The following is a 22,258-nucleotide window of genomic DNA, read 5'->3' as shown; positions in this document are numbered from 1 at the left end:
AAAATTAATAGTTCTCATAACTATTATTTTGACATTAATTCATACTTTGCAGCAACACCTCTAAAATGATATTACATACATGCCAAGTTTACTACTTCCGTTGGGCACTTGTTTAAACTACCGCTTACACAATAGTCTGTACACACGCTTACAAATACAAACAAGAGAACATGCAATAATAAAAGTTTTTCTTTAAAATAAATGAGAATTCATCGCAGCCTGTGTTCCTCATTGCTCCCGGAAAGGCAGGATTCTCTTGACCCAGCCTCGCTGTTAGAATTGTCATGGGTTGAGAAATCCCTGTAGATCTGTCTTCTCACATAAATCAGGCCACCATTACAGGTTTTGATTTATCACATTTGGTGGAAATAGATGCTTAAAAGGCGCTCCTTGGGCGACTGAGTAACTAGTTTTCCCATCTTTGTTTCCATCTGGAACCTGGCATCAATAGTGAATTTTGCACATTGGTCTAAAGCACATATACACACACATACAATGTGGTAAACTGCTCCCTCTTCCACAAGTGAGAATACTTTTTACAGAACATGGTAAACAATCATTTTTAGTAATGCAAGAAATTTACTATTCAGTTCTAAAATATAAGTAACTAAAATAAACAGGAACACATTACACATTACAAATTATTTACAAATAAAAACTTTATTTTCCCAAAACATATTTTCAGAAACCATTATGGGGAAAAGTAAAGATTTTATATTCCAGGAAAAAGACAACAAACTTTATTTTGAAAGGGGTTTCCAAAAGCTAGTATAGTACAAATGTTCTTTATTCATTTATTCAACAAATATATATGAAAATGTCCAACATATGTGCCAGGAACTAAGAAATGCCATTTACTTGGACAAGAGTATCTCCAAACCATAAATTATCAGAATTAGAATGATTAGAATCAGAGAACCCTAGAGTCTAAAAGTTATCTATTTCAAATCTATGTAGACTAGCTGAACTCCATCCACAGCATATCTCTTTATAACCATCTAGCCTTGGCACCTTCAGAGACAGGAGGTCACCATCTTTCGTGGCAGTCCATTTAATTTTCAAATAGAAAATGGCATAATACAGGAGAAATACTACACATTCTGAAGTCAGAATCCTTAGGTTCTAGTTCCTGTGAAGCCACTCCCTGTGTGCTGAAGTTATTTCACCTCTCTGAGGTTGTTTCTTCACCTGGGGAACATGGAGGGGAGGTAGACTAAACAACCTATTAACCTCATTGTTACTATAAACTTACTCGTTTTTAGAAGTCCTTTGGTACACTGACCCCCAAATTTACTTCCCTGAAATTGTCATCCACTGGTGTTTCTGTCCTCTGAAGGCATACAGAACATCGAATCCCTGCTTCTATAGGAGCAAACTTAAAGAAACTGAAGGCAACCACAAGATCCCCCTCATCACTTCAACTGAAACATCCCTAGTAATGCCGTTGACTGAACCTCATCTTTGGTATCAACCTTCCAATACTAATTCCTGGCTGTACTCTTCTTTCTTAATAGCTTCCTTAGAAATGTCTAGTGTAGTGGATAAAGCACCGGCCTTGGAGTCAGGAGTACCTGGGTTCAAATCTGGTCTCAGACACTTAATAATTACCTAGCTGTGTGGCCTTGGGCAAGCCACTTAACCCCATTTGCCTTGCAAAAGCCTAAAAAAAGAGAAAAGAAAAGAAAAGAAAAAAAAAAAGAAATGTCACCCTTAAAAAACAAACTTCCACTAAAGTCCTACTCACATGCCTCATTCTAGCAAGGAAGAGTCCTGGTTTCTCAAATGTTCTATGCAAACCAAGCAGAAATTCAGACAGAAACTAGGAAGCTGCAAAGGCTTTAAATGAATCTGTGAAGCACTTTGTCATTTATGTCCATAAAATTTCAGTCTATCAAAATATTTTTGGAGTGAACTGTGTCATCCAATGTATTTTATTCATTCATCAGCTACTGAGTAAAGTATTGAATACTGGTGGAATACTCAACAGTATTCCAATAGAAAAGGTGAAATTGAACTTAGAAATGAGGTTTTTTAAGAGAGTATTCCTCCCAGAACTGAAGTGGGAGACAGAGAGTTAGCTTCAAAGATTCCGAAGATATGAAAACTGAGGTAATATTTGATATCATGTTCCCTTTCCATTGATCAATATCCTGGAATCTAATCAAAGTTAAGAATAACCTTGATATGTCACAGATAAGACTTTTCCTGTACAAAAAAGGGAAAAGTGTAAAGTCATTTAAAAAAATTTTAAATTTATTTTTTCCCAATTACATGTAAAAAATAATTTTCTAACATTCATTTTCAAAGTTTGCTTTATCCTAGTCTCCCCTCCTTAGGATAGTAAGTAGTCTGATATAGGCTAGCCATGTATAATCACGTTACACATAGTTCTATATTAGTTACACTGTGAAAAAAAATAATCAGAAAAAGGGAAAAAATCACAAGAAAAAAAAATTTAAAAGGTGGGACTAGTAAGCTTTGATTTGCATTCAGACTCCATGTTCTTTTTCTAGATGTGGCTGGCATTTTCCATTGCAGGCTTTTAGAATTGTTTTTGATATCTCTATTGTTGAGAAGAGTTAAGTTGATTATCGCAGTGTACAAAGTTCTTTTGGTTCTGGTCAATTCACTAAGCCTCAGTCATATAATTCTTTCCAAGTTTTTCTGAAATCTGCCTGTTCTTTGTTTCTTATAGAGCAATAACATTCCATTACATTCATATGCTACAACCTGTTCAGCCATTCTTCAAATGATGGACATCCCCTCAATTTCCAATATTTTGCCACCCCCAAAAAGAGTTGCTATGAATATTCTTGGGCATATGGGGTCTTTTTCCCTTTTCAGTGATTTCTTTAGGATACAGACCTAATAGGGGTCTTTCTGGTTAAAAGGGTATATATAATTTTATTGCCCTTTGGACACAGTTCCAAATTGTTCTCCAGAATGGCTGCTTTAGTTCACAACTCCATTGAGAATGCATTAGTGTCCAAGTTTTCCCTCATCCCCTCCAACATTGATCATTTTCCCTTTTTGCCAAGTTAGCAGATCTGATAGGTTTAATGTGGTATCTCAGAATTGTTTTAATTTGCATTTCTCTAATGGATAAGGACTTAGAGCACTTTTTCAAATGGCTAGAGATAGTTTTTTTTTTAGGGTTTTTGCAAGGCAATGGGGTTAAGTGGCTTGCCCAAGGCCACACAGCTAGGTAATTATTAAGTGTCTGAGGGTGGATTTGAACTCAGGTACTCCTGAATCCAGGGCTGGTGCTCTATCTACTGCGCCACCTAGCCACCCCTAGAGATAGTTTTGATTTCTTCAACTGAAAACTGCCTGTCCATATTCTTTGATCATTTATCAATCGGGGAATGACTTGTATTCTTATAAATTTGACTCAGTTCTTTTATTTCAAAACTGAGGCCTTTTTCATTAACAGTGATCATAAAAACGGCTTCCCAGCTTTCTGCTTTCCCCTCTAATCTTGGTTGTATTGGTTCTGTTTATGCAAAAACTTTTCAAATTTGGTCATAACTTTTCCCTTCACACCATACATGACAGGCAAATGAGAAATTTCTTTCTCTTTCAATTAGTTTATGGTACTGTCCCTTATATCTAAATCAGGTACCCATTTTTGACCTTACCTTTGTATAAGGTATGAGATATTAGTCTATACCTAGTTTCTGCCATACCATTTTCTAGTTTTCTCAGTGTTTTTTTTGTCAAATAGTGAATTCTTATTTCAGAAGCTGGAGTCTTTGGGTTTATTAAACAGTAGATTAGTATAGTTATATATTATTGTATCTTATGAACCTATTCTATTCCACTGCTCCACTACTCTATTTCTTAGCCAGTACCAAACAGGCTTTGATAACTGCTGCTTTATAATCTAGTTTTAGATCTGAACAGCTAGGCCACTGTCCTTTGCATTTCCCCCCCATTAACTCCCTTGATATTCTTGATCTTTTGTTCTTCCGAATGAATTTTATTATTTTTTTCTAGCTCTATAAAATAATTTTTGGGTATTGATTAGTATGGAACTGAATTGGTCTATCCCTGAGAACAATGGCTATTTTTCTAGTTGTTGAGATCCTGCTATTTATTTGTGCACAAAGTGTTTTGTAATTATATTCACAGTCCCTGAATGGAATTTCTCTTTTTTGTCTCTCGCTGATGGACTTTGAGGGTAATATATAGAAATGTTGATTATATATGTAAGTTTATTTCATATCTTGAAATTTTGCTAAAATTCAGTAGTTATTTCAAGTAGTTTTCTTAGTGGATTCTCTAAGTATGCCATCATATCATGTTCAAAGTGATAGTTTTGTTTCCTCATTGCCTAATTCCTTTAAATTTTTTTTCTAATCCAGCCTCAAACACTTGATATTTACTAGCTATGAGACCTTAGGCAAGTCACTTAACCTCAATGCTTTCTAAAAATCAAATGTTCTGCTCATTTTTAATAGTCATATAACATGACTAAAAACATCATGCTAAAATACATGGGAGAAAGGACACCATCTTGTTTCATACCATTGTTGACTGGGAAATTTAGAGAGCATCATTCACTATACAGAACATGGACAAACATATCATTATGAACCTGATATATAACATGTAATAAATGATTAGTTTTAATTTCCACATTAGTTATGAGAAATTGAGGAAAGGAGTCTATATCTTACAAAGAAACTGCTAGGGAGGAAGAAGAAAACAACTATAAAGTGGATTAATCAAAGGTCAGGAAGTGAAGAATGTAGGTTTACAGGATAAAAATCAAATTAATTTACATCTGACTAAGAACAAAAAGAATTCCTCTCCGTAGAGAAGTAGATAAACTAGACACAGACAAGCAAGAGACCATAGAATTACAATGTTGGGTGAATTTAGTGAATTGGCCCTAGTCAGATTCTCATATTGGTGCTGTATTTTTTTTTTTTTGGTGAACTCAGGTCCTCCTGACTCCAGGGCCAGTGCTCTATCCACTGTGCCACCTAGCTGCTTCCACTGCGCCACCTAGCTGCCCCTTGTGCTATACTCTTAAAGACCTGATTACCAAATTGTGAAGAGGTCTGATAAGGAATCGGGACCCATGTGAGGAAGGAATTGGGTACTCTGACCTCTGCAATAGCCAGCCAATTGGGGACATAGGAGGGACTTGTCTTTTTGTGTGTCCATTTCTTTGGGGGACAACCATTCTTAAGAATGTTTCAAGAAAGGAACCTTTTTGTTTCACTAATGGAGGTTCTGACTTCTTGGCAAGGTGCTTGTTTCTTATACAATACTGATGAACTTCTCTAGGCACCCAAATTTTTGACATAATTTTCCATAAGCTGTCATGACCGATGGTATCAAAGGCCTTGGTCAGATCTACAGATATTGTATACAGACCTCTCTTCTGCTCCTGGCAATTTTCCTGGAGTTGTCAGGTAGAAAATACCATATCAACTGTTCCTCGACCCTTTCTGAAGCCACACCGGCTGTCGGGGAGGTGACCATCTTCCAGGTAAAGGTTGAATCTATTAAAGAGGACTCTGGAAAAAATATTACCAGTAATGACTAGGAAAGAAACACCCCTGTGATTGTTATAGGACAATGGAGTCTATTTATCTTTATAGAGGTGGATGATAGAGATGTCTTTGAACTCTTACGGGATAACCTCTTCATGCCATTTAACCCAGAAAATTTCAGTCAGCTTTTAATGAACAACAGACCTTGGATTGGAATCAGCACCAGGTGCTTTGCCACATGAAAGGAAGCTAATGGCATTCAAAACCTTTTCTTCAGTTGGAACTTCAGTTAGTGATGGACTGACTTAACCTGAGGTAAATGGTCAATGGCTTCTGATTGATGTTGGTCTGTTAAGAAAACTATGAAAGTATTCAGTCTATTTCTCAAGGATCTATGTGAGGGGACAGCTAGGTGGCACAAGGGATAGGGCACTGGCTCTGGAGTCAGGAGTACCTGAGTTCAAATCCAGACTCAGACATTTAATAATTACCTAGCTGTGTGACCCTGGGCAAGCCACTTAACCCCACTGCCTTGCAAAAAAACTAAAAAAAAAAATTCAAGGATCCATGTGGCTCCATCAGCATTCAGTATTTGAGATGCACCATATATCTTTGACCCATACATAGCTTTCAGGACATCATAAAGGCACTCAGAATTGTTACTATCTGCATAAAACTAAATTTCATCTTCCTTACTGAGCCAAGATGTCTCTTTACATTTCTCTAAGCTTTACTAGTACTTTACTTCTGATGGAATTAAATACTGTCTGCTTGGAAATAAATGAATTTGGAAAGAATTACCACAACTGATGATGAATGAAGGGAGTGGAATCAAGAGAACATTATACACATTAACAACAATGTGAGTTGATCAACCTTGATGGATACAGCTTCTACAAGCAGTTCAGAGAGCTAGGATGACCCCAGGAGACAGACCATGGATAATGCTATCCCCCATCTGGAGGAAGAGAAACAAAATGAAATAAAAACCCCTACAGAATCTGAACGAACACTACATTCACTTTTTAAAATTTTCTCTTATGTATTTCTTTCCTATCTCATTCTTTCCCCCTTAATCTTAATTCCTCATATTGAAAATGACTGATCTGTAAACATGTTCAACACAAACGTATATGTACAATATTCACCTGACTGTTCACCACAAGGGGAGGAGGATGGGGAGGGAGTGTGGAAGGAAATTAAGTAACTTAAAAATATACAAATGCATGTGGATGAATGTTAAAAAAAATTGCAAAACATGTAACTGGAAAAAGAAAATATCAATTAAAAAAAAGAAAAAAGAAACAATGAACTATCTTGCTGATAAACCCTTTGTTTAAACCCTCAATTTTCATTTAGCAGCTTCTGTATTTCCTCATCATTTTCATCAAACTAGTCTTGATGTTTCAAGTATTCTGACTGAGATGAGTAAATGCAGGGCAGTACCCAGATCTCTGAAAGCTGCCCACTCCTGTTCTGTTCTCCTGTTGTCAGCACTAAGTGTTGGCTCAATTTTACCTCCAAGTTGGCAACAAACTATTCCTGCTTAGAGAGTCATTCTCATCTCTTCTGGTAGGTGTTTTGCCTTGGGGCCCCCTCTTAGATTGAATATGAATATAAATATAAATAAATATATATGGCTTGGAGTCTGTGATCAGCCCAGCACTCTGCACCACACACACTGCTTTTGCCACTCTCACATCCTGTCTGTCTTTTCTCCTTACAATCACATTAGACGCCAATGTTTGCTGAAAGGGAGCACCTAGGAAGTTCTACCATGTTTTGGTAAATGGAAAACAGTTTCCTTTTTTTTTAAATTAAAGATTTTATTTATTTTGAGTTTTACAATTTTCCCCCTAATCTTACTTCCCTCCCCCTACTCCCCACAGAAGGCAATTTGTCAGTCTTTACATTGGAAAACAGTGTTTCTGATGAGGTCATTGAGATACACTAGTCTTCTGTAGTAAGTGGCCATTGCCGTCACTTACTTATTTCCAACTCCATTCCTCCCAAGGACTTCCTGCCATATCTGGTAATCTGAGCCTACTCTAGTATTAAAGTCACTCAGAATTGTAAGTTTATCCTCTTTTTGTTCATTGATAAAAGTGTCCCTTCATAAAATTTTTCTTTGACTTCATCAGAGCTCATCATTAAGCATAGACACTGATGATGATGGCATGGCACTTCCTGGAAGTGGCAATCTCATTGTCATTCATTCTTTGTGGTGGGCATTCAAACTTGTTGACTACGTTAGTTCTGATTGCAAAACCTACCCCGGCTTCACAATACTTATCTTCACTGCTGTCACTCTAGAAAAAAAAATGTGTACCCAGCTCCGACTTCAGTAAGCTGGCCTTCATTTGTCAGCCCTATTTCACTCAAGGCTGCTAGCTGGTATCATACCTGCTGAGTTCTCTTGCAACAAGAGCTGTTTGTCTTTCAGGTCTACCGGATCTTGTGTTGCTTATCCCTGTGCATACATTCCATGCACTGAGGGTGAGTGAAAAACTTTTTGTACATTTTCTATACATTTGTTTGGATCACAGGGTGGGATCCCCACCTGCCTCACTAATCAGGCCAGGGTTAGCTAAACAATTTTGAGGACACCCTTTTTGGCCCCTTCCTCACATCAGGAGGGGTGCAATATGATCCTTAAACGGGCTGCTGAATCCCACTGCTGCTTTCAGAGGGGAAATGACCCTATGGCCTGAGCAAGCCTGTGACTATGGCTCCCAGTATATCCGCACCAGATGCTGCTTGACTTGCCTGTCCCACAGGACTTTGAGACAGGAATGGTACAGTGGTATGGGTGATGTCTTTTGATTTATGTGTACATTGGATTTAAATGAGGCAGAGCTGCATGAAATCATTGACCTCACTCTCTTCCAGAGTCCTCATTGTCCAGTGGCAGGTCAGGACAACTGGTGATGGCTCTAGATGAAGTAGATGGCCTTGATATCTTCTATGTTCTAACCAAGTTTTAAGTGCTTCATACCACCTGCTTCAGCTGCCTTCATAACCACTGGAATGAATTGTTTTCATCTATCCATTCTACGAGTGCAAGACTTCACATGCTTGGGGTAGACAACACCCCCCCCCAATTTATCAGTGGGTTTCAGATGCCCTCAGTTACCCTCAACCTAATTTAGCCTGCTTGCTGAAATGGTTTATCAGGGTGTAGCACTGCATGTTCCAGCTTCTTGGAGCCACAGGTGAAGAGTTAGGTGACTCAGGGAGACATCAAAACCAGAACAAGATTTGGCAGTCCTCTTAGCAGAGGTACTAGAATACAACCTACCCCTAAAACAAACCAAAGCCCCCAGTGACTTACCTATAAGTAGGATGTTATCAGCTCTAGCCACTCTTCCCTCTCTAGATCTTCACTGTTACCTTCACCAGATTTGTTTTCACCCTTGTCTTTTTGTGCACATTTAGAAAGACATCTCTTACTAGTCTCTCTGTCACTACTACTGTTGCTTTCCTTGGCTGCTTCATTTATTTATTCTGCCCATTTCTGTTTTTGGAGTGTGTGATAAGCAAATAATCTCTTCAGTTCTGGTTTCCTTTATAGAAATGTTTCAAATACTTCTTATTATTGATTACTCATCTTTTTCATGTATGGCTAAATCCCAATTTGTAGGGTAAGGGAACACTGGGCAGCATGTTGAACTCTACTCTTATTCAGAACACATTATAGTCTTGCATCATTTGAATTGCCTTTCTTTTGTATTTGAAGGTATTTCTCCTGATCACATATAGCACTTATTTTTAAAATGAATTGCTAAATATAAACATTTGGAACTTGTAGCCTTTTAATTTTTCATCTGATGCCATCTGTGAATTCTTTTAATTTTATTTATTTAAGGCAATGGGACTAAGTGACTTGCCCAAGGTCATAAGCTAGGCAATTATCATGTGTCAGGCCAGATTTGAACTCAGGTCCTCTGCTCCACCTAGCTGCCCCTCATCTGTGAATTCTTTTAAATGGAATTTCACTTTCACTTGAAGGGCTAGTGGATTAGACTTGTTTTATCTGTCTCAAAGAGCAGAATTAAAAACAACAGATGGAAATTGGAAAGAGACAAATTTAGACTTAAACTTAAGGAAAAATTTAGTATTTAAGTTGAACTACTCCAAAATGGAATGAGCTGCCCAAAGAGAGAATAGTATCCTTTCCCCTGGAACTTCCAAGGGCTAGATATGGGTATGTTAAAGTTGTGATTCCTTTTGTGAATGGTTGCTGAGATACCTTCTAATACTAATCTTAAGACTTTCTATGAAAGACCCTCTAGAATTATTGTCACCACCCTCCTCCTCAATGAAACATACAATGGCTTGGGCTTTGAGGCTGTCACTTTTAGTTTAATTTTTTTCTCATCCTACTCACAGAGTTCAGATGGAAACAGTCTCGAGACAAATGTTACCTTATTCTTTTGTATTTAATGTTCTGTATTATTTAATGTTCTGTGCTGCATAGGTAAATAACAGCTAATGTGGCTGAACTGAAGTATTAAGATATAAGTTCATCTTGTGTAGCTTCATTGAAAAGGCTCCCATTATTAACTGTTGTTTTTTTTTTTTACTTTTTATAATAATAAGTAGCCAAGGAAAGCAGTCAGATAGGCAGTGGATAAACTGAACTTGGAATTAAAAAGACCTCAATTTAGCCTCACAGTTACTAAGCTATGTGATTTTGGGCAAGTCTCTCAACCTGTTTGTCTCAATTTCCTCATCTGTAAGATAGGGATAATAAGAAAACTTACCCTCTTCAGCTGTTGTGAGGAACAATGAGATAACCTATGCAGAACACTCTGCAAACTTTAAAGCACCATATAGTGCTGGTTATTATTATTATCTTTCAATGTTATATAGTGATTAAGACCATTTTCATGCTCTTTTTTTTTTCACCAAAGGCCCACAATTGCATCCTAGATCAATCCACTTGGGGGTAAAGTTTACCTAAAGTTTACCACAACTTTCTGGTTCACAACTGTACCAGATGGTGTTGGAACAGGTTGGGAGGGGGGAGCTAAGAGGGTGCTAACCTGCCACCTCTCTTATTCCAGATAGAAAATATGCCATTTTAAAGAAAGTTTAAACCCTTTATTGATTGTCTAGTCTTAAGTCCATTAAAATCTAAGAATTGGGGCGGCTAGATGGCGTAGTGGATAAAGCACTGGCCCTGGAGTCAGGAGTACCTAGGTTCAAATCCAGTCTCAGACACTTAATAATTACCTAGCTATGTGGCCTTGGGCAAGCCACTTAACCCCGTTTGCCTTGCAAAAACCTAAAAAAAAAAATTAAGTAGAATTCCAAGTTAAAGAAGGAATCAAGTCAAAAGATCAAGCTATATGGCTTCAACAACAACAACAACACATTTCAAAGTCTCCTCTCTCTCAAGGAAACTTTGTCCAATGATATCAGCAAGTCAACATTTAAGTCAACAAGAGACCAGCATTCTGGAATCAGAGATGAATGTGAAGAACACATTTAAAGCAATTTAATACCTATGAAATGTTGGTCCATGCATATCTCTGAAATGGTAAAAATGTATCACAATAGATCTAGAAAGCATTTTAACAAAAAGACATATAATATCAATAAGGTCCTTTTCACTCCAAGTCAACTACCATTTTCTTGCACAAAAAAAGGTGAGAAGATTTGATAGTATTAGGAAAAAAGAAAAACAGTTTAAAAACCTAAAGAAATACTTCTGAAACAAGTAGACTTAATTTCACTAAGCAAGAATAAGGCTTAGAACTGTCAAAAACAACTGAATGTGGTTTACCTCCTCAATGGAGCCCATAAAAAGAAAGAAACAAATACAGGCAGTTACTGACCACTTACCAGTCTAATGCACTATGCTAGGATCCAAAGACCCTCCACTGGAGACAGCCAAATCAACTGATTGGTTTTGTTTGTGGAAACAGAGGAGGGGCAATTCAGGATAATTTCACTGCCACCAAAAATTACAGAAGAACCCAATTTTAGTGAACAAGGAAATAGCAGAAACTATACTACATATCACTGGAAGGTGATATATATATTAACGTAAGAAAACATGATCCATGGCAACAATTATACCTTCAAAGCTTAACATCATTCAAGGACTGACAAAATGACAGCTACTCTACAAATTAAGACCTCAAAATATGCTGGAGAATTCTACTAGTAAACTTCATTGGAACTGAATCACAAAACTGGTCTATAAAAACAAGTACATTTCAAATAAATGTCACTGTACTAAATTTCAATATCCAAGCTACATGGAATGAAAAGTTTTTAAAATTTAATGCTCTAGCAGAGGTAGGAACAAGATGAGCTTTATTTTCATCCCAACTGTGCTTTCTGCCATCAGAGTTGTATCAAGGAAGATTTCAATGTATTTACTTATATCTGAATACCCTTATTCAACTACAAAAAGCAGTTATCTTTCCCATCTGCCCAATAGACTATAAATATATAAAAGATTATTATAGGCTAGTGACTTGTCCCAGGACTATTTCTAGTTGAACACCAACAAAAAAGATAAGACGAATGAAGTGGACAGAAGAAATCCTGCCTCAAATATTTACTGGCTATAAAACCATAGTCACTTAACTAATTAGTGCCTTAAAGGGAGTTTCCACACAGGACTGGTTGAGGGAAAGTCGTATTTTCAGTCTGAAGATAAGACTCAAGGAGGACATGAGAAATGTATTTTGCTCCAGGAGGTAGAGCTAAGAACAATAGTGGAAATTACAAAGAAGAAAATCTTGGATTCATGTCAGATACTTAGTGAACTGCAAAAAGATTCTGTTGGGGTTACAGGCTGCTTGAGGCTCCTTCCACCTGAAAATTCTATCTTCTTTTTCAGTCTTGGGAGTTCCAATCCTGTATTTCCAACTGACTGCTTGATCTGTTTTCCTTGACTTCTCCTGGCACCTCAAATCCATATGTCTTAGACCAAATTCATCTTATGATCCAAATGTACATCTCCTCACAACTTTATTCAAATTTTATTTTATTTTAAATTTATAGAATAAAACAAGCATTTCCATAACATAATATAATTTAATAAGATGATTGCAAAACAAGGGAGAATGTTTTCCTGAGTCTGACCAGTCCATACAGGGAACTCTGAACACCTGTCATCGAAGACCTAGAGATTTAAAAGGGGGGAAGAGAGTCATAAGAAGGGTTCTGTGGGATTCCACTACAATATTTTGACTAGCAATAGTAGGTTTAAGTCACTTGCTTGTAGAAACCTATGACTACTGAGGGAAAAACACAGGTGACTTGAATGAGCAGGAAGTTGGAGAAGTTTTATTGAGAATGAGAAACATTTGCAAATGGATGGATGTTCAAAAACTGTCACTGCATGTAACTGGAAAAATAAAATAAAATTTCAATTACCCCCCCCCAAAGAATGAGAAACCACAAAAATGATCAGTAAACTCTTCATTCTCAAACTTCTTTCTTCTTTGGGTTTTTTATGACCCTGCTCCCTCCTGGGGAGGGATTCCTGGATTCCTTTGCTGGTTCATTAACACAAGGTTTCCCTGGGTCCTCTTCTCTTATCTCCCTATACTCTTATTTAGTGAACTCATTAATTCTCATAGGCTTTAAGATATCCACCCAATGCAAATGTCTACATATCCATCCCAAAAGCCTCTTTTCTGAGATCCAGTCATGCATCATCAAATGCTCACTGAATAGTTTTCAAAGGACATCCCTTAATTATCTCAAATTCAAACACACCCAAAACAGAACTCATTTTTCTTCCCTGGCTAACAAACCAACCTCATTCAAAACTTCTATGTTAGTGTCAGGAACACTAATCCTTCCAGTCTTCCAAGTTTCTAACCTTCCTCTAACTCCTGCTATATATCCAATTAGCTGATAATTAGCTGATAAGGCTCCTTATGAAGATGCCACTTAAGTCATTTCTTATCTGGACTACTATAGTCTCTGCATTGGTCTTCTTATTTTAAGTCGATTTTAGTTCCAATTCAGGATCCACACAACAATCAATGTGGTTTTCCTTAAGCATTGTTTTACCATGTTCTCTATTCAATTTCACTGGCTCCCTATTGTCTCCAAAAATCCTTCACAAACAACTTTCTACTTTTTCCACAGTATAGTTCTTCCTGAATTCAAACTTAAGACTCCTGCTTGCTTTGCATGGGTTGTCCTCCAAGTCTGGAATACATTCCCTCCCTCTCCTTGGTCACTGAGTTCCTATGTCCTTCAAGATTCAGCTCAAACTGAATCAAAGCAGTGAGGTGGTGACTGATGGATCTGGAGTGAGGAAAACTGGAGTTCATATTCAACCTCAAATTCTTACTAACTTACCGGGCAAGTCATTTAACTTCTCCCAATCTTGGTTTCCTCATCTGTAAAATGGGGAAGATCTGTGAGATATCTGTTAAGTGCTTAGCACAGAGTCTAGAGCATAAAAAAAGTGTTTATTAAAGACCTGTTTCCCTGAAACTAACAAGAAATGACCACAACAATGACTAACAAACAATATTCAGTGTTGAGGGGTTGTGGGCACATATACTTTTATGGAGTGACAAGTGGAACAACCATCCTGGAAAGAAACTTACAATTATGCAAATAAAGTGATTCAAATGTCCATACCCTTGGAACTAGAGGTTTCATTATTAGGTTGACATATCCCAAGGAAACCACTGATAAGAAGTTGTTACGTACACCAAAATTTTTGTGCTAGCAAAGAATCAGAAACAAAAAGATGCCCATAGATCTGAGAAATGGCTAAATAAACTGTATTTTTGAGAACGTAATATAATATTACTATACTGCAAGAAATGATTATTGTGATGAATACAGAGAGGCAAGGAAAGACTTTTGTGAACTGACTGCAGAGCTAATAAGCAGAGTTAAGAAATATACACAATGATTATGACAATTTAAAAGGGAAAACTATGCACAACAAAATCAAAAGCAAATATAAAGTTATGAAGCTCAAGCATTCCTGGAATGAAGAGATGAGAAGATACCACCAATCTACTCCTTCACTGAGGTAGGAAATTAATAAATGTTGCACATATAACATGCTTTCAAACTTTTTCAATATACTGATAGGTTGCACTGCTTTTTTTCCCTTTTTTCTTTGTCTTTAAAAATACTATTTGTTAAAAGGGATAAGCCTCTAGAAGGGAGAAAGGGAGGAATAAGGGGAAAAACTATGATAATGTTAACAACAGAAGATATTGTTAAGAACTTATTTAACAAAATTCTTGTTTACTTCTTCAAGCTCCAGCTTCTACATAAAACCTTTCCTGATGCTTATCAGTTACTTTTATCCTCCACAAACTACCACAATATTTTATCTCATTATCCACAACTATTTATATATCATCTCACTTAACAGAATTAAATTCAATAGAATTAGGCTCCCAAGCAAAAACTTAAATTTGTCTTTGAATCCCCAGCCCAGTTAGAGTACAATGCCCAACACATAAAAGGTGTTTAATCAATATGTATTGATTGGTTTTAAGATTAGGCAAGTGGAATTAGTTTTAAGCTTTTCTCAACAATCTTATTTTCAAGAAATCGAAACTTGAGAAAAGAATTCTAAGTCTACTAGGTGGAAACCCTAAAAGTAATCAATCTAACAAATATCCATTACAAATTTACCGTATGTAAAATACTTTCAGTCTTGTCTTTGTGACCCAATCTGGGGTTTTCTTAGCAAAGATATCAGAGGTTGGCCATTTCCTTCTCCAGCTCACTTAGAATAGGAGAACAAAGGCAGACCAGTGAAGTGACTAGCCAGTGTTTAAATAGAACAATTGGAAGATGAGACTTCCTGACTCCATGCCTGGCATTCTGTCCTTTGTGTTAGCTGGCTGCCTCACTACTTAGGTTTGTGCCAAATACAAGGAAGTGTTAAAGTCTGGATTCCTGCCCTCAAGGGACTTCAGTCTATCTGCTTAGATAACAAAAAGGATTAGGAGCTTATAAAATATTCAATGCATTTTGTTAAATATTTGTTGAATTTCTACTTTTTGTAGTGTTGTAAGGGTGAAGGAAGACACATATTTGACTAATAACAGAAGTCAGGAATTAATTTAGCAGGAGGAAAAAAGCAGCAAATTACAATACAAACTGTGAAGAGGCAATTTCAGCTCTTGCATCTTGGTCATACTAGCTTTGCATAACCATGGACACACTCAGCCTCTCACAGTCCCAGGACATCATCTCAAACTCTTAACTTTATGGTTATCCATGACTTCCTTATAGCAAAAGGATGGAAGAAAGGGGATCAAGGACCAGGAATGGAAATGCATTTTGTCCAAGATCAAGAAGAATGGATAAGATTTCAACTGTTGGAATTATGGGAACTTTAGGTAGGAAGAGTTGAGCAAAAAGGCAACAGAAGCTGGAAAGGGTACAGGGAACAAATCACCCAACATCAAAATAAATTGTTTCCTAATGATGGAGAGACATGAACAAAAGAAAAAGAAAAAAAAAAACATCTCAAGGAGCTTATATCCTAGCATTTACATATAAGGAAAGATATATGAATATGACATGTACAAAGTAACCTTGAGGAAAGAACTGGCAGCTCTAGAGTCTAGAAAAGGGCTCATTCAAAAGTCCAAGAAGTGTAGGTGGGGGCTGAAAAACATTTATTATATGACCAAAACCTGACATAAATGTTCACTTGGAGAAAAAGGTGGCCAAGTGGGCAGTAGTGTACAATATATGCCGGGAAGGGGAAGGAAAGGGGGAGAAGTTTAATGAGACTGGAAAGGTAGGATGTCAACAAGTGGGGTGGCTAGGTGGCACAGTGTAAAGCACCGGCCTTGGAGTCAGGAGTACCTGGGTTCAAATCTAGTCTCAAGACACTTAAGAATTACCTAGCTGTATGGCCTTGGGCAAGCCACTTAACACCATTTGCCTTGCAAAATCATAAAGAAATAAAGAAATAAATGTTAACAAGTTAAATTATGTTTGATCCTACAGGTAAGAGGAACCTCTGGAGATCACTGAGTATAGACATGGTTTGACCTGTGGCTTGGAAAAAAATCACTTTGGTGGTTTGAGGGGAGTAGCCAAGTTTGGCAGCAGTGCAGAATCAGAGCAGTAGAGAAATAAAGCTGAAAAGGGTAATTTAGAACCTGACCCTGGCCAAAGTTTAAAAAAAGTAAAGAAAAGAAAAAAAAAGATCTAATTTATTCAACAAGCAAAGAAGAACTATGGGAGCTTTTTTATCTTGGGAATGTGATCACATTTACTTGCTAAAAAAATAAATGTGAATCGGTTGACATTCTCTAGCTGGGATAAATTCTTTTCCTTCTAATAAAAAGGCTGACCGAAAGTACTCCTTTTGAGTTGAACGGATGGTGATCTTGTCCGAAAAAGGCCCACAAATGGCAAAGACAAAAAGATGTCAGCCACACTTTTTCCCCCAAGCAAAAATTGCAAAACATATCAGACTCTAACTTCTGTCCTTTCTGAGATTTCTGATGTTCAGGCGATTGCAAGATGATGTTTAGATTTAAGAATGACAGTATTTGGGCGGCGGCTAGGTGGCGCAGTGGACAGAGTGGTGGTCCTGGAGTCAGGAGAACCTGAGTTCAAATTCGGTCTCAGACACTTATTGCCTCGCTGTGTGGTCTTGAGCAAGCCACTTAACCCCATTGCCTTGCCAAAAAAAAAAAAAAACAACCAAACAACCCAGTGTTTTTTCTTCCAAAGAATTTTAAAACTGAAGACCTTAACAACTACGTACTCCCTTCCATTTTTTCCCCATCACCCAACCCCATTTTATAGAAGCTGTTCATTCCACAAGAAATTGGGAAAATTATTTACCGATTTCCCGGAGGTCTCGAGGGTTCTTCTCCAGACATCTGAAGCCTCTTGGACCGAGAGATTGGTCCAGTGACATTTAGGAGTCTAAAGTAATGGACTTTCATACAACCTTTCAATGTGTCCATTCAATCACTTCATGAGGTCCCAACTATCAGTAGGGAGCAAATGAGCAGTTCTGATACTTCACTTTCCCCACTTTTCTGGGCGCACACACGCGCGCACACGCGCACACACACACACACACAAAGACACACACAGACACACAGAGTTACTCTTGTCCCTCAACTTTTCGAATGAGCTTTCTCTGACGTGTGAAGCGACTCCAGATGACTTCAGGATCGCTCGCATGGCTTCAAAGTCAAGGGAAACGGCCGGCGAATAAAGGACAAAAGAAGCTTTGCATCTGTTTTAGATGACCAGCACCAAAGAACAATCAGCACCGTCTCCAGACCAACCCCAAACGTCCCACTACGAGCACAGCACGGCGGGCCCGGCGGGCCACTCACCTTCCTGGGTCGGGGCGGCTCCTGCGGGGCCGAGCCCGGGGGCGCTCTGGCCCAGAAGAGGCCCACGAGCGGCAAGGACAAGAAGATGTCGGACCACAGCCCGGCCCGGGCGCCGGCCCGCCGCCGGCCCTGGGGCCCCGCGTGCCGGGAGCGGGAGCGGTAGGACAGCGCCAGGCCCAGGGACAGGAACACGAGCGCGCCCACGAAGAGCTCCTTGTGGGCGTAGGTGACCAGGTCCCCGCATTTCTTGTAGAAGTAGGTGAAGGTGGCGATGCCTAGGAAAATCCACATGGCGGGCCGGGGGTCGGGGCGCTACCTAGCCGCGCGTCCCGCCGCCCCGCGCACACCTCAGAGCGCCCGCACGGCCGGCGGCAGCGGCGGCTCCGGCTCCTGGGCATGGGCGCGCGGCGCCCGGCGGGGAGGCGAGGGGACGCCCGGCACGTGCGCGCTCCGGCGGGCGCGGGGCGGCGGGCAGGGCACGGCGGGGCACCGCGGGCGGGGCACCGGGGCGGCGGGCAGGGCAGCGCGGGGACGCGGCTCCAGCCTCCCAGGCGGGCTCGGGGCGCCGCGGGGGGCGGGGCCGCGGGGGCCGCCCAGGCTGGGCTGCGGCGCCGTCGGGGCGGGGGCTCCGGCTCGGGGCTCGGGCCGCGGGGAGGCTGCGGGCGGCGGCGGCGCTTCGCCGTAACCAGAGTAACCGCGGGGCGGGGCGGGGCTGGCGGGGCGGGCGGGGCTGGCGGGGCTGGCGGGCCGCTCGCCCTCGGCCGGCCCGGCCCGGCGCGCCGCCGCCCCGCCCCTCTCGCGCCCGCGGGCCTCCCGGCCGGCCAATGGCGGCCCGCAGCGCGCCTAGGCCGAGATGGCGCTATGCCGGCGCCGGCCAATAAGGAGCGGAGCGGCCGGCCGGCGCCGCCCGGCGGCGCTAGGGAGAGATGGCGTGCGTGTGGCGGGGCGGGAGGCGCGGGCGCCCGCTGGGTCCCGGCTGTGTGATGGCGGCCGGGCCGGGCGAGGCCGGGCTGCCCCTGTGGCCCGGGCCGGGGGATGGGCGGGGCGGAGGCGGCCGCGGGCCTGGGCCGGCTGGGCAGCGCCCGGGGCTCGGAGCCGGCCGCTCACTCATTCACTCACTCCCGGGCTCCCCGGACCCTCCCTATAACCTTTAGGGCGTCGGCCCGGCCCCGCCGGGGGCTGACAGCGCCGCCAGCTGCCCCCCGAGCCCGCCGGCCGCCGAGGCCGACTCGCCCCGGGAAAACCCGGGTTTCCACCCAAGTCAGGCCAGAGGCGCCCATTTCCCACTGTGTACCTTCCCTTGACTAATGGCAACCACGGGAAACAAAGCCAGGTAATGCCTGAAGGTTGGCCGAGATCTTTACAGAATACGCTCCTTTGCACTAGGCCCCTCGGGGCCAAGTGCTACTCATTCCTATTTTACCGATAAAGAAGCTGAGGCTGGACAAGATGAAATGACTTAAAGATAAAAAAGGTTCCTTCCCTCAAGGAACTTTAAAGAGGGGGACAATGGTCGGAGCAACTAGGAGACATACAAGCTAAGAGGAAGATGACAGAGAAATAAGTATTAAGGATATGGGAAGGGTCTGCTAGGTGGCGCAGTGGATAGAGCACTGGCCCTGGAGTCAGGACCCGGGTTCAAATCCGTTCTCAGACACTTAATAATGACCTAGCTGTGTGGCCCTGGGCAAATCACTTAACCCCATTGCCTTGCAAAAAAAAAAAAAACCCTAAAAAAAAGGATATAGGAAAGGCTTCTTGCCAAAGAGGAGATCAGGGCCAAGATGAGGAAGAAGAATATTGCATTCCTTAGGGACAGCCAAGGATAGTGTTTCAATTTGGAAGATGGATATGGGGTGATCCTGGAGGTAAGGGAACCCCTAGGATTGCAGATGATGGGGTCAGTGTTTTTCTGTAGGAAAAACAATTTGACTACAAAGAAGGAAAGACTGGCAGGAAGAGGTTTGAGGCAAAGAAAAAAAAACAAACCCTAACCAGCCGGCTATTGCAGTAGTCCAGATATAAAGTGACAAGTGTCTGCTTCAGCAGAGTGGGGCATGTATGCAAGATGCTTATTAGATAGATGAGCAGGAGTACATTGGACATGAGGGCACGAGAGGAGTTAAGGATGACATCTATCTAGGTTTGAGCCTGAGTGCCTCAGTAATAGGGAAGTTAGGAGGAGGTTTAGGGGAGAAAGATAAATTCAGTTTTGGATATAGTTTAAGATATATGTCAGACATCCAGTTCAAGATGAGAATTAGGCAGCTGGAAAGTTAAGACTGGAGATCAGGAGAGAGATTAGGGTTGGGCAAAAAATGGAAATCATCTCCAAGATACTGAAGCCATGGAAACTGATGAAATCACTCATTGAAATGAGAGGAAAAAGAAAAGATGACCCAGGGCAGGGCCACAGAACACCCACAGTTAGAAGTAGGAGCTGGATCAAAGATCCAATAAAGACTGAGACTAGAAAGTATCAAGAAGGGGATGAAGGACAGTTGTCAAAGGCTACAGTAAGGTCAAGGAAAAGGTTTGAGAAAAGGCCATTAGATTTGTCATTTAAGAGAACATTGGTGACCTTGGAAAGTTAACAAAATATTTCAGCTGAATGACAAATCTGAAGCCAGATTGAAGAACCTTATGAAGAGAATGAATGGGAAAAAAGCCTAAGGACCAATTACAGTGTTCTCAAGGAGTTTAGCTGCAAAGAGAAGAGAGATGGGATAACATAACATAGACGCATGGATCAAGTGAGACTTTATTAAGAATGAGGAAATCAGGAAACCGTGCTAAATAGGTCCACTACAAATGTGTCCTACCTGATTCACTATTCTACTCACCAGAGGATTTTAAAAAATTATTAATTTATTTGAAACTACACCCAAAGGGCAACAAAAATATGCATATCCTTTGATCCAGCAATACCACTACTGGGTCTATACCCTGAAGAGATGATGAAAAAGGGTAAAAACATCACTTGTACAAAAATATTCATAGCAGCCCTGTTTGTGGTGGCAAAGAATTGGAAATCAAGTAAATGTCCTTCAAATTGGGGAATGGCTTAACAAACTGTGGTACATGTGTGTCATGGAACACTACTGATCTGTTAGAAACCAGGAAGGATGGGAATGCAGGGAAGCCTGGAGGGATTTGCATGAACTGATGCTGAGTGAGATGAGCAGAACCATACACTTTACACCCTAACAGCAACATGGGGGTGATGATCAACCTTGATGGACTCACTTATTCCATCAGTGTAACAATCAGGGACAATTTGGGTCTATCTGCGATGGAGAATATCATCTGTATCCAGAGAAACAACTGTGAAGTTTGAACAAAGACCAAGGACTATTCCCTTAAATTTAGGGGAAAATATGTTATTGTCTGATCTTGCTATCTCTTATACTTTGTTTCTTCCTTAAGAATGATTTCTCTCTCATTACACTCAATTTGAATCAATGTATACCATAGAAACAAACTGACAAATTGCCTTCTGTGGGGAGCGGGGTGGGGGTGGGGGTGGGGGAGTAAGATTAGGGGAAAAATTGTAAAACTCAAATAAAATCTTAAAAAAGGAATTATTAATTTTAAACTTAAGTAGAAAATGAAGAGGAAACCACTTCCCTGTGTACAGCAGAACATAAGATTCTATATAAAACCATGAAATTCCATTTCAAACTTTTTTAAAAACCTGATACAATTTGAAAAGCTATCCTGCTTTTTCCTGTGCTTCTAAGTTTTCTTTTGTTCTCTGCTATGTGCTTTTTTCTCCTTCGCTCACTCTTCAGCCCTCCCTAGAGAGAGCTACAATTAAACATATATATATGAATAGATACATATCCATATAAATACTATATATATAAAACCATGCTGTATATACTTCTATTTATGATTCTTTCTCTGAAGGTAGATAGCATCTTCCTTTCTAAGTCCAAGTCTATGTTTTTCTACCAGTGGCTTTTCCAAATCTTTTAATCTCTCTTCCAGTATCCCATGGCTTCCTCTTCCCTGTCCTCTCAGTTGAAAACCTGGCCTTATATTTCAGTGAAAAATATCTGAATAGAGGTGCCTTTTATCTACTATTATTCATCTTATCAAAGATTCCTTTTCCTAATTTCCTCCTTACATGCCAAGGCAAACCCTTCTTATATGCTCAAGCAATTCCAATTCTATACCGTCTTCTCCAACAGATTTGCTTCCTCTGATATACCCATTCAGATAGACTTTTTAAAGTTTTTTGGTGGGGTATTGGGATTAAGTGACTTCCCTGAAGTCACAGAGTAAGTATCTGAGGCAGGATTTGAACTCCAGACCTCCTGACTCTAGGGTCAGTACTCTTATCCACTGTGCCACCTAGCTATTCCCTGATGAGCTTTTAAGATGTCTTTTCTAAATCTGTGATCCTATGAACTTTGAACATCA

The 22,258-nt window shown here is 40.4% G+C and overlaps 1 protein-coding gene across 1 annotated transcript in view; it reads right to left on the bottom strand.

Moving 5' to 3' along the window:
• SQLE (squalene epoxidase) overlaps positions 1-18,251 on the bottom strand; it is a 38,888-nt gene extending 20,637 nt beyond the window's left edge. The window contains exon 1 of the mRNA XM_074201679.1: positions 17,834-18,251. Within this exon, the coding sequence (XP_074057780.1) occupies positions 17,834-18,124 (291 nt within the window). The 5' untranslated portion in view covers positions 18,125-18,251. The remainder of the gene's footprint in view (positions 1-17,833) is intronic.
• Between the last annotated feature and the right edge of the window lie 4,007 nt (positions 18,252-22,258).

This window comes from Macrotis lagotis, chromosome X (assembly GCF_037893015.1).
Source record: "Macrotis lagotis isolate mMagLag1 chromosome X, bilby.v1.9.chrom.fasta, whole genome shotgun sequence".
NCBI lineage: Eukaryota > Metazoa > Chordata > Mammalia > Peramelemorphia > Peramelidae > Macrotis > Macrotis lagotis.
The sequence above is the reverse complement of the archived record's forward strand: the minus strand, read 5'-3'. Positions and strand labels throughout refer to the sequence as shown.